Source organism: Tiliqua scincoides, chromosome 2, assembly GCF_035046505.1.
Source record: "Tiliqua scincoides isolate rTilSci1 chromosome 2, rTilSci1.hap2, whole genome shotgun sequence".
Lineage (NCBI taxonomy): Eukaryota > Metazoa > Chordata > Lepidosauria > Squamata > Scincidae > Tiliqua > Tiliqua scincoides.
Genome location: NC_089822.1, coordinates 209,722,835 through 209,740,127, shown reverse-complemented (window position 1 = coordinate 209,740,127; position 17,293 = coordinate 209,722,835). Strand labels below are relative to the sequence as shown.

General features: G+C 43.2%; 1 protein-coding gene across 1 annotated transcript in view; it reads left to right on the top strand.

The window, feature by feature from the left end:
* Window positions 1–16,034, top strand: part of LOC136638931 (inter-alpha-trypsin inhibitor heavy chain H3-like) — a 40,842-nt gene extending 24,808 nt beyond the window's left edge. Inside the window, exons 13-23 of the mRNA XM_066612960.1 lie at window positions 697–882; window positions 1,420–1,559; window positions 3,359–3,542; window positions 3,805–3,877; window positions 6,936–6,959; window positions 10,099–10,149; window positions 10,362–10,475; window positions 11,984–12,188; window positions 13,456–13,628; window positions 15,232–15,343; window positions 15,438–16,034. Of these exons, the coding sequence (XP_066469057.1) occupies window positions 697–882; window positions 1,420–1,559; window positions 3,359–3,542; window positions 3,805–3,877; window positions 6,936–6,959; window positions 10,099–10,149; window positions 10,362–10,475; window positions 11,984–12,188; window positions 13,456–13,628; window positions 15,232–15,343; window positions 15,438–15,567 (1,392 nt within the window). The 3' untranslated portion in view covers window positions 15,568–16,034. The remainder of the gene's footprint in view (window positions 1–696; window positions 883–1,419; window positions 1,560–3,358; window positions 3,543–3,804; window positions 3,878–6,935; window positions 6,960–10,098; window positions 10,150–10,361; window positions 10,476–11,983; window positions 12,189–13,455; window positions 13,629–15,231; window positions 15,344–15,437) is intronic.
* The last annotated feature ends 1,259 nt before the right edge of the window (window positions 16,035–17,293 follow it).

Here is a 17,293-nt window from a genome sequence, read left to right as displayed (position 1 = left end):
GAGATCAAAGTATCATTTATTTTAGTCTTCTAATGGCATTTGTTTTTATTTTGTAGTGGTAAAATGCAAAGTAGTGTTCTTTTCTGAATAAGTACTCCTCTATTTTACTGACTTTATGACCCACTCTTGGGTGCAGGACTGATGCATTATATGTAGGGGTGGGAGATAACTGTTTTATTTTTTTTCTACGGATTTTGGTGTTTTCCAAAATTGGGCTGCAGCTGCTACAGAAGTTCATTTCGGTCCATTCTAGTGTGAGCCAAAACACAATGATGCTAATTTTCTGCAGTGGATTTTCTATATTTTCAAGATTTTAGAGGGACTTGGGAGTGTGTTTGGGTTTCCATATTACTTTATTTAGCTGCCAAAGCCACATGGTTAGATAGACCTGGGCTCTGCATCAAGAAGCCTCATAGACCTGGGCTCCAAAGACTATTCTGGCTGTCAGCACCCTCCCCCTGTCCTATTTTGCCCTCTGTTCTGCCTGCTCCCATTGCCCCCCCCCTTTTTAGGAAGGGGCCCCAAAGAAACTTTGTACCCCCTAATAAAATTCCTGTCAGAGGCCCTGGTTAGAAGAAGGGAAGTGCGGAAGGGGTGGGAGCAAAGAGGGCGCAATGATGTTCCAGGGCCTATGGAAACCTGGAGTTGTCACTGGTTTTAAGCATTGAAGACTTGTTCTGATGGTTTCCTTTCTAGGGCTTTTATGATGAAGTGGCCAATCCTTTACTTACAGAAATAGAGTTAAAGTACCCTGAAAATGCTGTCACTGAACTGACTCAAAATAGTTTTAAGCACTATTATGATGGTTCCGAAATTGTTGTGGCTGGACGTCTTACAGACAATGACATCAACAGTATTATGGCAGAAGTGAAAGCTCATGGGGTAAGCACCTAACTTCTACTTGTTGTGTACATTTACTTTGTTTAGTGAAATGTTTGAGAACAAATGTAATTGACTTGTACTGGGTATGTTCACCAACTTGACATTTCAAAGTTCCCATTTCATAGGGTGGGGAGGCGGTGTGCCGGGGGGGAGGGAGTGGGGCATAAAGGAGGTGAGACTGGTGGAGCTGAGCTCCACCAGATCCTGAGTTCCGTGTCAGGCTGTGCAACCTGACATGGAGGCTCTTAATTCTACGGCAGCCCAAGGGTTGCCACAGAATTGAGTAGCCCCATTGCGGGACTACTTCCCTTACCCAGGGGAAGGGGATGAAAGTCCCCTTCCCCCAAGGAGTCACCAGCATACAGGATGCTGTGGCAGCCGTTTTGGCTCTGCAGCAGACCCAGGAGAACAGGCAGCAGGATTGGGCTGCAAGTCCTAAAGCCCTGCTACTCTCTCACTTCAGCAACACTGTATTGATAAACTATTGTACGAGGTCTAAATCAAAACTTATTAAGGGAAGTTTCTAATTCCTAACAGGCCGATGATGACCTGACTTTCTTTGACCAAGGAGATGCGAAAGAAACAGCTACAGCTCTAATAGATGAGGACTACATATTTGGTGATTTTATTGAGAGACTCTGGGTTTATCTTACCATTCAACAACTACTGGAAAAACGGTAACAAATGATGTATTCTAATGCAATGAACAATAAGGTTAGAAAAACTGTGGAGAAGTATCCCATATTAAATTGAATAAGGGTCCCATTTTTTCCATGGGACTCCTGCTTTCACATTTTGCAAATTACCATGAAATGATCCTTGTGTTTCCCCATACAACTAATGTGAAATCCTAATCTAGCTCCTCCAATTAATCAGTTAACAATTTACATTTTATTAGGACGAATCGCTACACCCATCTCATATCTAATGACCTCAGTAATCCACAGCGGTGGTCTCCAATCTATATGCTGTAGAACTGTGGCATACCACAGAAGTTCATTAGAAGTGCCTCAGTAAGAAGATCAAAACTGATTTTAAAAGATTTCCTGAAAGACAGTTTGCCCACCATTACTGATTTTCCTTAGTATTGTACAGTTGTAGGCGAATGTACTGGAGACTCTCTAAGGCTCCAGGGTGCTTGGGCAGGGCTGCTTGCCCTACACATTCGCCTTCACTTTAGTTGTGACCAAATAGTCGCCGCTAAAGTGAGTAGTCCCATTGCAGGACTGCTTCCCTTACTCGGAGGAAGGGGACAAACATCCCCTTCTCCCGAGGAGCCTCCCGCGGTAGCGCGGGAGGCTCTGGATCCAGCGGGAGCCCTTTGTGGAGCCACCGGGTCCCGCAGTGCCAGGTAGCTCAAGATTGGGCTGACAGACCCCAAGCCTATGAAAGTCTACTCATAAGTAAGTCCCATTTTAGTCAATGGGGCTTGCTCCCAGGAAAGTGTATATAGGATTGCAGCCACACCAAGCAAGATTACAACTCACCCCTGAAGTAGATGGGGGCTGCTCACACACATACAGCCCAAAATGCAGATGCCACCCCTATTCCTCCCAGGCAAGATGGAGGGATGCAGGCTGGGGCATCTGGACACTAAGAGAAGACTGGGCTCCCTCCTTCCCAAGCGGAGGAAAGCACTGCACTGCCTGTGCTTACTCTTCCCTCCCAGTTTGAAGCCTGCCAGGAGGGCGCCTTGTGCTGATGAGATGCAGCACCTCTGCCAATGCCCAGCCAGCCAGCCTTCTCTCCCACCTCCCCCAGCATGTTTCACACGCCCCACCCACCTTGTTCACAGCCGCAGAAAAGCAGCAAGTTAGGAGGCAGCACATGTAGCTGAACTGAGCTGAGCAGCTACGGCCACCTCTCCCCCAGCTACAGTCCTGGCAGCTAGCCACGCCTCCCTAGGGAGCCGGGACGCACAGATTGAATACCTCAGTCCTAAATGCTCACAATCAGCATAGTCCTCACCAAAGGAGAGGCCAGCAGCCTTTACAAAAACACACGCTCCTGATGTCGTGCCCCCCCCATTTCTCAGGTCCCTATGACGCCTTAAGAAAAGACACTTTTCACGTGCGTGGGTGGGTGTGTAGGGGAAAGGGGAGAATTTCCTCACAGGTGTGCCTTGGTTTATGTTCAGGGTGTGAATGGTAGTATGAAATACACTAACATGTGGAATACTGTGCCCATTCTGTGCCCCTCGTTGCTTTTGCTTTTCTGGTGCCGCAATTGCAATCAGGACATAATGGTGACAGAACCATTCCCTTCTTTTTGATTCCAGCATTTGGTGATGGGGTAGAGATGTGGATAGGATTATATTTGACTTTTAATGTGGAAATTTCATTCCTAGCAAATACCTATTATGGCAAATAATACTCCTTTACATTTGTCTTATCTTTTTATAACCTAACCATCTGTGCTAACGCCTATAAAAACATCTTGTGGCTGGTCATTTATTTGGTGATATTCTTTCATTCAGTAATGTAGCCAAAGGAGATGAAAGAACAAACCTTACTGCTCAAGCCCTGGAAATGTCTCTTAAATATAAATTTGTGACTCCTTTGACATCCATGGTGGTCACAAAGCCAGAAGATAATGCAGACAAGATGGCACTTGCTGACAAACCTCTAGAAGGTAAAGATACATATTTTACAAGGGGGATGGTTATTTCATCTCATCCCCTGTTTATCTGATGCATTCATAAGTGAATGTTTGAAACATACTGTGCATCATGTATATATTTCATTCACTATTAAAATATGTTTTAGATAAAATTGCAAGATTTTTCCAGTTTTATTTCCAGTTTTATTTTCCAGTTACCTGTATACCACTTTGAAAATATGTTTTAACTTCCCTCTGTCCTAGTCTGCTGCCTGTTAACTGGTAGTGGAAAAGATCCATAATCCCATTTCTGCCAATATTCAGAACAGAAAAGTCAGAATGACACTGGCACATGAATGGAGTGTAGACCTAATTAGCAGTATCATGCAGGCAGCAGGTATGGAAGGTCTGTCTCCATAGCTTGCTTGGAACAGGTTGGCCCTGTGACACATGTCTGAACTTAGGACATTTGGTGATTTAGTTTTATTAAGCAGCTGGTGATTGTGTGGCATGATTTCCTTTATTGCTCAGGACAGCTACATGTACATAAAACAGATCCATTCTGGTTGAGTAACTAAGAGCTACCTGATATTGTGGGATGAAGAAAGCACTGTATCTGCACCAAGGCTGGCCCAACAGTGAGGCTGATTGAAGCGCCTGCTTTGAGAAAGGGACTGGAGGAAGAGGCAAACTAATGAGAGGTGCTCTGCGCTCTGCATCTACATGCCACCCCTTCCAGCCTGCCTCTCAGCCAGCTGTTTCAATGGCACTCCAATCCACTTCTTGCTTGCTGAAAGCAAGCTTGCTGTAAGCAAGCAAGAGGAGAACTGAGGCAGTGGCAACCCACTGTTTCCCCCAGTGCTGCTCCCCCAAGCAATTGAGCCATGTTGCTATAGGAAGCAGCAGCAGGGCAATCCTGTTCTGATCCCTTGATTCCTTGAGCAGTTGAAACCTGATTGCTCCCAGCAAGGGTGGTGTGGCTTGGGTTGCTGCCAATCGCTGCCACTGCTGCCTATACTGTGGTGTGCTGGGGAAGCTCATTATTGTGCTCCTCAGATAGTTTTCGCTGACCCAGAAGTCCAGGATTTCCAGGTTTGGGAAAACCACATGAGGAGCACAGTAAAAGGAAGCAGACCTAGAGCCCAATCCTATGCAGGTCTACTCAGAAGTAAGTCCCATTAGAGTCAATGGGGCTTACTTCCAGGAAAGTGTGGATAGGATTGGGTTGTTAGTGCCCAATCCTGTTGTTGGGTGCAAACATGCCATAAGGCACGTTTGCGGGCCTCACTGCCAGGCTCCCGCCAGTGCTAGCCCAGCACTAGCCAGGCGGTGGCCCAGGTTCCACTTCTTGGCAGTCTCCCGGACTGCAGAACGGGAGGCAGGGGCGTGGACAGGGGCGTGGGTGAGGCGTTCTGGGGAGGGGGGAGGTTGGAGGGAGTGGGTGGGAGGCGTGTTGGGGGAGGGAGAGAGGCGAATCCGCGGAGCTGTGCTCCGCAGGATCCAGGGCGCTCGTGCAGGGCTGCTCACCTGCACGAGTGTCTTTACTTTCATGCCGACCTTCTGGTCGGCACTAAAGAGTGTAGCCCCATTACGGGGCTGCTTCCCTTACTCAGGGGAAGGGGACAAACGTCCCGTTCTCCTGAGGTGCCTCCTGCTGTAGCAGGATTTGGTGGGAGACCTCCTCGGAGCCGCCAAGACTGGGCGCTCTGGATTGGGCTGCCCGTGAGCAGGAAGCAGATCAATGCATATTGCACCTGCAGTGGGTTGGAGGGAGGCAGCAGAAGACTCAAAGGGTAACCTGAATCTTCAACCAGCTTGCCCTTCTCTGCTGTATGCCACTAATGAAAGCTACCTTGAGTTGCCTCTTGTTAGGGCCAGCAGTGGCTCCTGTTCCTTCTTGCCTGCCCAGCATGAAGGCCAAGCAGATAAGGACAACGAAGTGGAGCTTCCCCACTCCTCCACTTTCTTAACTTTGTGTCTGTCCACTGCCTGGATCATACTGGGAGCAGAGTCCTCTTCCATGCCAAGCATGCTCCACTCAGCCTGATTCATTGAACCTGGCCAGCTGGTATCAAACAGCAGCAGGAGGAAATGGATGGGGAAACATACATGTGAGGAGGAGTAACGAGGGCTCTGGGTTTGTTCTGCTGTGCTCCTCTCTCCTTCCTGACTGACTGCTTCCTGAAAATGACAGTGGGGAGAGGAGGTAGCAGTAGTGGCAAGGTGTGCTTGCTAGCATGTGCATGAATTTTTAAAAAGGGGGGGAAATACTGAGAGGTGTGCTAGCAGGGGGTGGTTCAGGGTGACCAGATACAATGGAGGACAAAGTGCCTATACCTTTAACCATTTGTATAGAAGAGAAGATTTTGGCAGGTGTGGCTTTTTAAACCCTTCCTTGTTGAGCTGCACCTGCCAAAATGTCCTCTTCTCAACAGTGGTTAAAGGTATAGGCGCTCTGTACTCCATTGTATCTTATTACCCTGGCATAGTTCCATGCCAGTTGAGGTAGCAGATCTGATGTGTATGATATCTTGTCTCACAATGAAAGTCATTTTAACTGGTACCATTTCTTTTCTTTATCCCATATGTAGCCTTAGAAATAATCATTTCACAATACTACCTAAAGTTTTGTACCTGAACTGTTGAGCCGATCAGAAGATACCATGTTGGGAATGTTCCATTGTTGTTGTTTAAAAAGGACCTTATGTCAGAATTGATTTTTCTAAATTTCTATGTTTTCTTTTCCTATGTTTTTACCCATCATTGAAAACAGCTGAAGGTAAGCTGGATTTTAATGATCATTTTAGCTGGTATGTTTGTATTGGCAACCTTCAGTCTCGAAAGACTATGGTATCGCGCTCTGAAAGGTGGTTCTGGCACAGCGTCTAGTGTGGCTGAAAAGGCCAATCCGGGAGTGACAATCCCTTCCACACCGGGAGCAAGTGCAGTCTGTCCCTGGTCTGTCTCCCTGGCTATGGGCCTTCCTTCTTTGCCTCTTAGCCTCAGACTGTTGGCAAAGTGTCTGTGAACCCATGCATATCAACCGGGTTCCAAGTGGAGGCTGCTGAAAATCACTCCCAGTGGCGAAAAACTTCATGCAGCAAGACATGTAAATGCAGCAGCTGCCCATGTGAGCTGGACAGACATTTGTGTTGGATGCTTTGTGATGATGGAAAGAAAATCACATTCTGTTAACACAAGTATTCCTTGAGCAATTCACAGTGGGAGTGCCCTGTGATGAAGAACTAGAAGAGATGCTATTTAAAGATGTTACATAGCTTAGGAGAGTCTTTTGAATAGTGGATACGGAGGGCTTATCCCCTGTTGCAGGATTGTAAACATTTTGATACCAGAGGGAGAAGCCCAAAGAGCACACAGTGACAAAAGCAGGAACATTAAGAGAGCCGTTTTTCATATTCACCAGAAATAATTTGATTTATTTCCTCCATTTTCAGAAACACATTTTGCTTCTCGGCTACGTAAGTTTCAATTCTGAATTTCTGAACATTTGAGAACCTATATTAATTTAGTTTGTTAAAAACAGACTAGGTGAAAATATTTGTCTGTGTCTTTTCATGTATGCTAATCAATAATAATTGTAAAAAATCAAATATAAATAATTACTTACTGTAATATTATTATTAAGCATATTTGTACACCACTTTTCAACAGGAATAGTTCACAAAGTAGATTGCATAGTAAAATTAATGAATAAATGGTTTCCTGCCTCACAGGGCTCACAATCTAAAGAGAGAGAGAGAGAGAGACCAACAACAGCCACTGGAAAAGAGGGGAAGGAGGCAAAACTGGCTGAAGGGAGTGAGGGCTGGAGGGCAGATAGGGTCTGGGAGGGGTGCAGGGATGGTGACAGAGTCTGCAGTCAAATCCTATCCGCTCTTCCAAGCTGCATCTCCCAACACAGACCTCAGGAGCTTGTGCAGATCCAAGTAGAGCCATTGGGGTCACAGGAATTCTGCATGGGGTAAGGGATCCAATGTTCCCTTACCTCAGTGGTACTCAAACTTTTCCGGCCAGTGGCTGCCTTGACCCCGGTGGCTGTTGGCCATGACTCCCCATCATGTTCCTGAGGGCTGGAAGTGACATCATTAAACAGGAAGTGGCCAGAAATATTAACTATATTAAATATATTAAATATAATATTATAATATTAAATATATAGTAACTATGTTAATATTAATTATATTAATCATATCATTAATTAAATGCAGATCTTAAAAATATATTACTAATACACAGCAAAATACATACTTTATAAATGATCAGCTGCTGATCACTGTTGGAGACAAGATGCTGTGGTAGGCAGGTTTTGTCTGGTCCAGGAGGACTCATTTTTTAAAACTTTGTAAGCGTACCAATAGAATTGTTTTATCAATTTGTGAACAACCAGTCTGACCAACATTACACACACACACACACACACACACACCCCTGTGGACCCCAATCCAACTAGTCATTTCTCCCATTCTTCTTGGATAGAATTGAACCCTTTATTAATTTAATGAAATTAAATTTTTTCCAGCAGCTGGTGGGGAAAACAAAAATAGACCATGAAAATATATCAGAGCTGATAAGGGTTTGGTTAGGAAGTTGATTTGTCTCCTATACCAGGAGATGCACAGCTCAAGCCTATGCATGTCTACTCAGAAGTAAGTCCCATTAGAGTCAATGGGGCTTACTCCCAGGAAAGTGTGGATAGGATTGGGCTGGCAATCACTTCATCAATGGCTGATAAGTATTCCCTTCACATAGCAAGATTCATCACTTTAAAAATACAGCCTTTCCTCTTCAGTCAAACAACAAGATTTTTAAATCACTTTAAAAACAGTACCCTTTTTCTGCTCCTGGCCAAGTAAAGTGTGTGCTTCCCCCCCCCCCCTTTTGCCAACTGCATGGAAGCAACTTTAAGAGTCCTGAGGACTGGTAAAATGGGAAGCATTTTATTTGGGGAGGGCGAGGAAAGTGGGAAGGTTTGGAGATCGAAAGGGGGGAGTGGAAGAGGGAGGGGGTTGAAAAGAGAGACTTCACTTTGATAAGAAGTGATCCCAGGCTGGGAAGTAGGAACCAACCAGACAAGGATCAGCGAGGGTTAAGGACTGCAAGCTGAGCATGCTTGGTACTTGCCAGATGGGGGTTGGAGTCGAAGAGCTTTGCAAACAACATGCAGGGAACACAGAAGGCAGCAGCCTCAGCGTGGAGGGAGAAGAGGGCGGGGTGGCAGCAGCCACTCTCGCAGCAGAGCAACTCCCATTTCTTCTGCTTTAAAAAAAAGCACAGACCATGGGCAGAAGGTGGGCTCGTATTCTGCCCAGGGGTGTGGCTATATTGCTGCGAGAGGTCATCCCGCGCCTCCCCTTTCAGTTCCTGGCGCCTCCCTAAAGAGCCGCGCCGCACAGTGTGAATAACACTGCCTTACCTTGAGGAATTCTCCGGCAGCTGCCCTGGTCCTGCAGGATACAGTAGTGGCTATTTCAGCATAGCTGTACTGTGTGGCGCCAGAGCAGCATAAGATCGGGCTGCCTGTCTCCACAGATTTGCACTTTTTAAAGTGGTATTTTTTGCAAGAGGAGAGCAATATCCCTACTCATTCCATCCTAGTGTCTTTTCCTGGTGTTTGCTGGTGTACTTTTGTCTTTTAAAAAAAAAAAATAGTTTCAGTTGTGAACCCCTTTGCAACAGGGATCCAATCACCTTTTCATTCTTTTGGCTATGCACATTGCATTGCAAACTTTTCTCTTGAAAAGCAGTGTTGAAATATGTGTATCCATCCTCATCTTCATGGTCAGGAACTACAGTCAGGGAATGGGCTCTTATGGTCCCAGATCAGTCTATAGGTAAGAGAATAAATGAGTACCAATATAACATAAAAATGGTAGAGTTCAGAAACTCATTGGATAACATTTCAGGGCCCAATCCTATCCAATGTTCCAGCACCGATGCAACAGCAATGCAGCCCAAAGGTAAGGGGGCAAATGTTCCCATACTTCAAGGAGGGCTCTGTGACTGTTTCCCCACCATAGGATGCAGTGCACGCTCCATTGGCACTGCACCATCGGCACTGCAAAATTGGATAGAATTTGGCCCTCAGTCTCTTAGGAGTTTCTGGGGCTGACTTCACAAGGCATTCTGTATCATGTTTGAGGTTGAAATGGTATATGAGCCCTTGAAGATGTGCTTGGTTGTTGAATATGACATAATTGAGGGTGAGAACAGTGTGGCAAAGCTTGAAGACCAAAAGTACTGTAATATCATCAGAAACAATATTCATAATGACTTGTAAATGTAGGTCATTTTTGCATTGGTCTGTAGACTCCACGTTAGTGATTGCCTGGATAATATTCTCTAGCTATCTAGGCTGTAGCTTCCTCAGGAAGTCAGCAGTATCCCACAAATAAAAAAGGCTACTAGTTGCATAGGGCCTACATAAAAGAGTTTACATAGCCAGCCACCCAACCATGTTAGTTCCAATACCAAAAATATGTAGCACATATTTAAATTTAGGATGGTAATTCACCATTAATTGTGTTCATAAAATGTGTAGGCATTCATTTTTTCTTGAGCTTGACTTAAAAAAAATAAATCCTTTCTATATATTTGCAGCAGCACCACCTTCTTACCATGTAACACCAACATCCCACATGTATACTAGTGGTGAGTTGCTTTGACTTGTTTATGAATAATTGGGGAAAGGAGAAGGAAATCTATGGTTCAAAAGATTTAGCTCTAAAATGCAATAGTAAGCATTATGTTTTCAGACTAACGTCCATCACAAGCCAGAGGCATGGGTCTGATCCAGATCTCACAAACCCAAGCCTCCGATATATGTTTTCTAACATGATCTAAATGTAAACTTCTGTTGGCAGTTGATGGAGATCCTCACTTCATTATAGCCGTGCCCCAAAAAGAAGATGCTCTTTGTTTTAACATTTATGAAGAGCCAGGCAAAGTGTTAAATCTCATCAGAGACCCAACTACAGGTAAGATTTTTCTCCTGAAAAACCCAGAACACATCAGAGGTAAATGTGGACTGGAAAAAATTATTTGCTTGATTTGTTCAATTGTTGCTGTCAGACTATTTTCGTTCCTCTTGTTTTTGCCGCTTTGGAGCCAGTGCAGAGCAATTTATAACTGGAAAAGCAAGTAATGAAGGAACCTGTTCTTCTAGAGATGAAGGCACCTGCTTTAAGCACTCTTGAGCTAACTGTGGCATATGAAATCTGGCTGTATCTTTCATCTTAAAACTTTAAGCCATTTTTGAGCAGAGTGATGGCGAATTGAAGCACCACCCAATTGTGACTGGCTAGCAGAACCTAGCAAGGTGTATGCCATTGATATTATGGCCCATGCTGAGCACTGCTAGCAGCATTCTGGCAGTAGAGCCTGCAATATGCTGCCCAGTGGCACCACAGCCCCTTCCCCTGCCTTCAGTGCTGCCATGTAAATACCCTCAGGTAAGGGCAGGATCTCTTCCTTCTCAACCCTACATTGCCACACAGGTCTTCTGACCAACTGGTCTTCTGCTGCACCACTTTTCTTTTTCATTTTTAAGTAGCCAGGCGTATATTGAACTTCTTAGATTAGCTTTACCACTACCTCTTTCCATGGGGGTAACTTCGCATCATAAGAATTCCAGAATTTCATCCCACAAAACAAAGTCCAGTTTTTCTCTCTCTCTTTCTTTCTGGGTATCCCCTCTTCTGTTTATCCCTCCTACTGGTGCCTTCCTCATCCATCCCCATTTTATCACTCCAATCTGCTAGCTTGCTTGATCATGCTGGCTATCTCCATGGCTGGCCAGTACTCTGCTATCATCATTAATGACATCATTAATGGGCACCACTAGCCTCAATTGGCCTGTTCACTGCTTCCTTCTGCCTTTCTCTTCTCCGTTGGGAGGTGCTCAAGGTGATTTAGAGTATTATTTTCCTACATATTAGAGGTGGAGGCTGTATCCATGGATTTTATATCCATGAATCTGGCTCATGGATTTATATCCATGAATCCCTTAGACCTGTGTTGAGCCAGACTTGGCCCCACTGGGCCTCAGAATGCATTAAAAGGCATAAAAATGTCACTTCCCATTTCCCAAACAAAACCGGAAGTGGCATTTTTTTTGCCAATGAGGACCATTCTGAAGCTCGTGGAGGCCACTGCGGGCTTCAGAATGTCCACCAGAGGCAACTCGAGCACAGCTCCAGTAACCTTCAGAAGGTTTAAAGTGCTGAAACCACAGATTTTGTTATCTGTTGTTTTCTGTATCCACGAGGAGAACAAGAATGGATCCCTCCAAAGTACCAAGGTCCCACCTGTAGTAGAACATAAAAGTAAAAATGGGGTGGGGTATGTCTTTCTGGTTTCCTCTTCTCCTTTTCGTTCTCACAAGACAATTGTGTTCTTTTGTGGGGGTGGGGTGGGGGGAGAGGCACAGTTCAACTTTAATATGACACCAGCACACGTTTTGTTTTGACAATGTTCTTTATTGTAGGTATTACTGTCAACGGGAAGCTAATAGGAGATCCAAAGAGCAGTAATGATGCAAGGCCACATAATGCCTATATTGGAAGACTTGGAATTTTAAATATACAACTGAATTTAAAACTTGATATAACTCCTGAAATGATCATTCTTCACAATGGCACAAAGCAGATGATATTCACCTGGCTGGATAAAGTCACATTACAACATCCAGGGTAAAAGCCATCATAAATATCAACACATATTTTAAAATATTTACACTTGAGCAAAGAACCAAAAGAAAAAAAAATCCAACTCATTCAAAATGTCATTTATTAGATTGTTATCCTTTGCTTCCTCCAACAAACTCAGGACAACATAAATGGTTGCCCCCCCTAAGGTGCATATGCATCCTGATGTTCTTCCTGAAATAAATTCATAATTAGAATACTACTAATTATTTGTATTAATAATTATATCCTGTCTTTCTCACATAACAGGATGATACCCTTTTATGTTCTCATAACATGATTCCCAAGGCAGCTGTTGGGCTTCAGCACACTTTCCAAACTAATGTCTGCAAAAAACCCTTTGTGAACCATTCTTTCAATCTCCAACAAGCACTCAAATGTGCACACTTGGTTGGCAACCTTCAGTCTCGAAAGACTATGGTATAAGCCTACAGCACCCAGTATTTCCCAGGCGGTCTCCCATCCAAGTACTAACCAGGCCTATCCAAGTACTAACCAGGCCTGACCCTGCTTAGCTTCCGAGATCAGACGAGATCTGGCATGTGCAGGGTAACAGTACAGGTCAAATTTTTATGAGCATCAATTGCTTTCCAAGATTCAAATGAAAAAGATCATTTGTGAGTGGTCAACTCATTCAGCCTTTTGGGGACACATTGGTGCTCCCCTTGGTTCTGCTCACAAATACTCAAACAGGGGAATTCAATATTTCAAGCTCCCTAACAGAATGTTTTCAACTTCTCTAGTTTTATTTCCCCTCCTCATTTCTTGTTCACAAAAACACAGTGAGGTACGTTAAGCTGAGAGATAGTGACGGTTTCAAACTAACCCTATGAGCTTCATGACAGAGTTGAACCCAGGTCTCTGGGTTGCGTAAGAGAAAAATCTGCTGCAAATTGGTAGGCCAGGGCCTGTATAAAAGAGGGACACGGGTATATTTGGGTGACCCCAACATTCCTTTCCTCAATCTCTGTCCTCAGAGGATGACTAATACTGTCAGAGGCTCATGAGTGAAGTCTTGCACAGCTGAATTCATAAGGGGGAAGATATTGAGGGGGCGGCTGACGCCTGCTGTCAAAGGTTTAGAGGAGGACAACAATATGCACAACACTTCTAAAATACAGAGGAACATTTTAAAAAACATTTCACCAAACAGTTTTTCACTTGACTTTTATCAATTATAGCAATGGTGATGGTGTTTCTAATGATAACTATTACTTTAAATTGTTTGTGCTGTCTATTTCCCCCCAACTAGTTTCACAATGAAAATTGTCCGGAAAAAGAGTTTGGAAGTCTCAATGGAAGATGGAGCAACATTTATGGTGGTTTTGCATCAAACATGGAGGAAGAATTCAGAACACGCAAATTTTCTGGGATTCTACACAGTGAACAGTCATGGGCTGTCTGAGCATACTCATGGTTTACTTGGTATGGATTTCTGAAATGGTAGATAGAAGATAAAAGGGATTATTGTTTTCCTGAGTTGTCAAGTGCCTTTTTCATAAAACACCCTTTGTCTGCAAAGCTTCTAACACAGAAGGAGAGTAGCCAGTAAGATAGCAGGGGTGGGAGAGTCAGATATTTGCTTCTTAGTAAGTTCCATTGAGCAAAGTTGACTCGGAGAAGTCATGAATAGGATCCGTCTGTCTGTTACAAGCTTATAAAATGGGTTCTTTTCTATGTACATAATGGTGTTCCTGGCATTTTAAATTTAACTACTGTAATGCAAGCTCCTTTTTTCTTTTGCAAATCTTAGAGAGAGATAAGAAATGATGCCTTGCAAAGCAGCTTGTATGCTGTACAACTGTACAGGTTGAGTACCCCTTATCCAGAATTCCATAGTATGGAATATTCTGAAATATGGAAATTTTTTGAGCATCAACGTGACTTCTTTTTTTCCCCCTTACTTTTTGCCTAAAGAAATAAAATTCCAAACTGTGTTTCATGCACAAATCTTGTTTCATGCATAAAATATTATATAAAATTACCTTCAAGCTATGTGTATATGAAACATAAGTGAAGTTTGTATTTAGACATGGGCCCCAGCCCCAAGATCTCTCATTATCTGTATGCAAGTATTCCAAAATATGGAAAAATCTAAAATCCAAAACATGTCTGGTCCCAAGCACTTTGGATGAGGGATGTCCCATCTGTATAATGGTGTCTGCCACTGAACATGAGATCATCAATATAGGTGGCCTTATTTCATTGAAAAACCTCAATACGCATTGAAAAATAACTACTCATGTCCAATCCCTGATCACAAATACACCAGCTCCAGGTTCAAAAAGACCTGTGGGTAAGCACCCTGGAGGAGCCCCTGATGTAGCGAAGGAAACAACACCTTTGCAAAACCAGTGGGGAAAAGGTGGAAACCCAGATATGCTGAATGAAGTATTGTATTATCATTAAGACTGCTCCAATGAAACAAGGACATACAATATTGTATGCCCCAAGCTTTAGGTTCCCTCCCCCTTTTTTCCTTTTAGTTCCCCCAACACAGGCCAAGTAGGGGCTTCCCAGGGCAGCATGACCATTGCGCATTACCATTTCAACTGCCATTAAAATGCTACTTTCATGTCTCCCAGTGAATATGCCTGTGTCCTGCAGCATTCTTACAGCATGCGTCCAGCCCTCAGCTTTTATACCATATACAGTGGGAAACACTTTTGTGAAAAGCATGGGTGCTGTGCTGTTGGGAAAAAGATGGTGGTTCCATGAAGCACTCTGGGCCACTGGAACAGTGGATAGAGCATTATGTTAAGTGCTGGAAGGAACCACCATTTTAATTCTGCTGGTTGGCAACCTTCAGTCTCAAAAGACTATGGTATAAGCCCACAGCACCCAGTATTCCCAAGCAGTCTCCCATCCAAGTACTAACCAGGCCTGACCCTGCTTAGCTTCCGAGATCAGACAAGATCAGGCATGTGCAGGGTAATCGCTGCTGAGGCATTGCTCTTTCACAAAAAGATACTGGGATGGGCAAACCCAAGATCAGTATTGTCATTGCTTTTGTCCTGTCTACTTTTAGGGCAGTTTTTGCACCCAATTGACTTTGACATACTTGAAGTCCATCCTGGATCGGATCCTGAGAAGCCAGATGCCACCATGATTGTAAAAAATAACCAGCTGATCGTAACCAGGTCAATAGTAATTCAGATATTTTGGGAGGTGTTGTTTTCCTGTGTGAAGCAAGCTGCTACTGTGAACTTCACCAATTTGTTTTTTTCTTTCTAGGGGATGGCAAAAAGATTATACAGAAAATGCAAAGAAAGGTGAGAATGTCCCTTGCTGGTTTATTCACAACAATGGGGAAGGTCTCATCGATGGAACACACACCGACTACATTGTTGCTAGCTTGTTTTAGCACATAGCTTGCTTTAGCCGATGATATATTTAGCATCTACCATATTCTTCAATGATAACACTTATCATTGGCTGTGATACTTTAAAATCACAGGAATGATTTGGAATGGCAGGAGGTTACTTTACCATACCACTGATTCTCTCTGACTTAAGACAGATCATGGTTTTGTCATTTCTCCTTGAGTGAAAAGCTTCTAAATGTATTCAAAATCACAGCAGAAGTAGATAGAAGAACCCCCGTGCAACAAAACTGTGGTGGCTATTTCATCACATGAGCAAACAATAATTTAGGGACCAATATCTCTCTCAAAAGTGAAATCTGATATTTTTTTTCAATGTAGGATAAAGGAAACCATGATCTATGCCATTTTAAAGGTGTATTAACATGAAGAGCTTTTATTATAAAAGTTTTAAAGCAGACTATCTTGTATGATCATCTCAGTTGCCATTAAAACTTCAATTTCACAAGCTCCAAGTGAATATGTCTGTGTTTTGCAGAATGAACTAAGACTATGGCATACAGACCGTTCTGTTCTTATACCATATATACAATGGAGAGCTCTTATTTTGCTTGGTATAAAAGGAGAAGTTTTTCGTTGCGCAAGGCATTCGTCTTGCGAGGCATCACTGTATATCAAAAAGAACTTGCAATGTTTCCAAATTCGTTTGTTATACATGTAGCAGAACACCTACTAAACACAGCAAGTGTATGTACACTGTTTGAGTGTGTATATATACCTGTTTGAGTCTTGATGAGACTAAAAAATATACCTGTGTGTGTCTCAATGAGCTGTTAACTTAGGCAAGTTAATTGTTTTGAGATCTAAATCCTTGGCAAGGGAATTGAAAAAGTAAACAGTAGCTCTCAGCAAGGAAGTTGGTTGTTCATTTGTAGCACATGGCAACTTGGATTTGCGAAATCCACACAGCTTTTGAGTTTATTTGCTTTTAATGCCCTTTTATTATTTTTCCTTCACCCAGTGGGTTCAGCTTTCCCAGGGCAGTAGCCCAAAATACCATTCCATGTAGCTTCTAGACTACTTCATTATCTATCTCCCCCCCCCCCAACCCGGCTTATTTTGTGGATTGGTATCAGAGTCTTTCACATATAACATGCAAAGAAAGAGTGTGGACAGAAGAGGGAACTCTTAATGTTATGGGCATCTCAACACAAATCTGTTTTTAAAAAATTTGTCAGATTTCATTGAATGAGAACAATAGAGAATGGGCAATTTTCCAGCATTGCACAATGATAATTGAATTCACTGCACATACAGACTACATATACTGTTGGATTGTCTGAAGAGATTTGTTATGTGATAGTTCCAGATGCCATTATGCTATCAGCAAACAGCTTCTCATTATGACTGTGTTTTCAAAAACAAAAACATAATTCTGATTCTGACTGAAGGTAATATTCACATTTATCTCAACTTTTATTCTTTTAATTCAATCAATGGGCATACAATACATGCATCTCAAATAACCACTAAATATATACTGTAGTTAGCTTCCACTCTCCCTTCATGTACCCACTTAGGCCACTAACTGAATACAGTTCATAAAAGACAGTTGTGAGGCAACTTTGCAACCCAAGGACTGTGTAATCAGAGCAGATAGAGTTTGTGTCAATAAGGACTACAGCTATAGATGTTGAAAGGTCATGTGAGTATTCAGGTAACAAAAGTTTGCTTCATAAACAAAAGTAAAATTTAACTGGCTCTCTT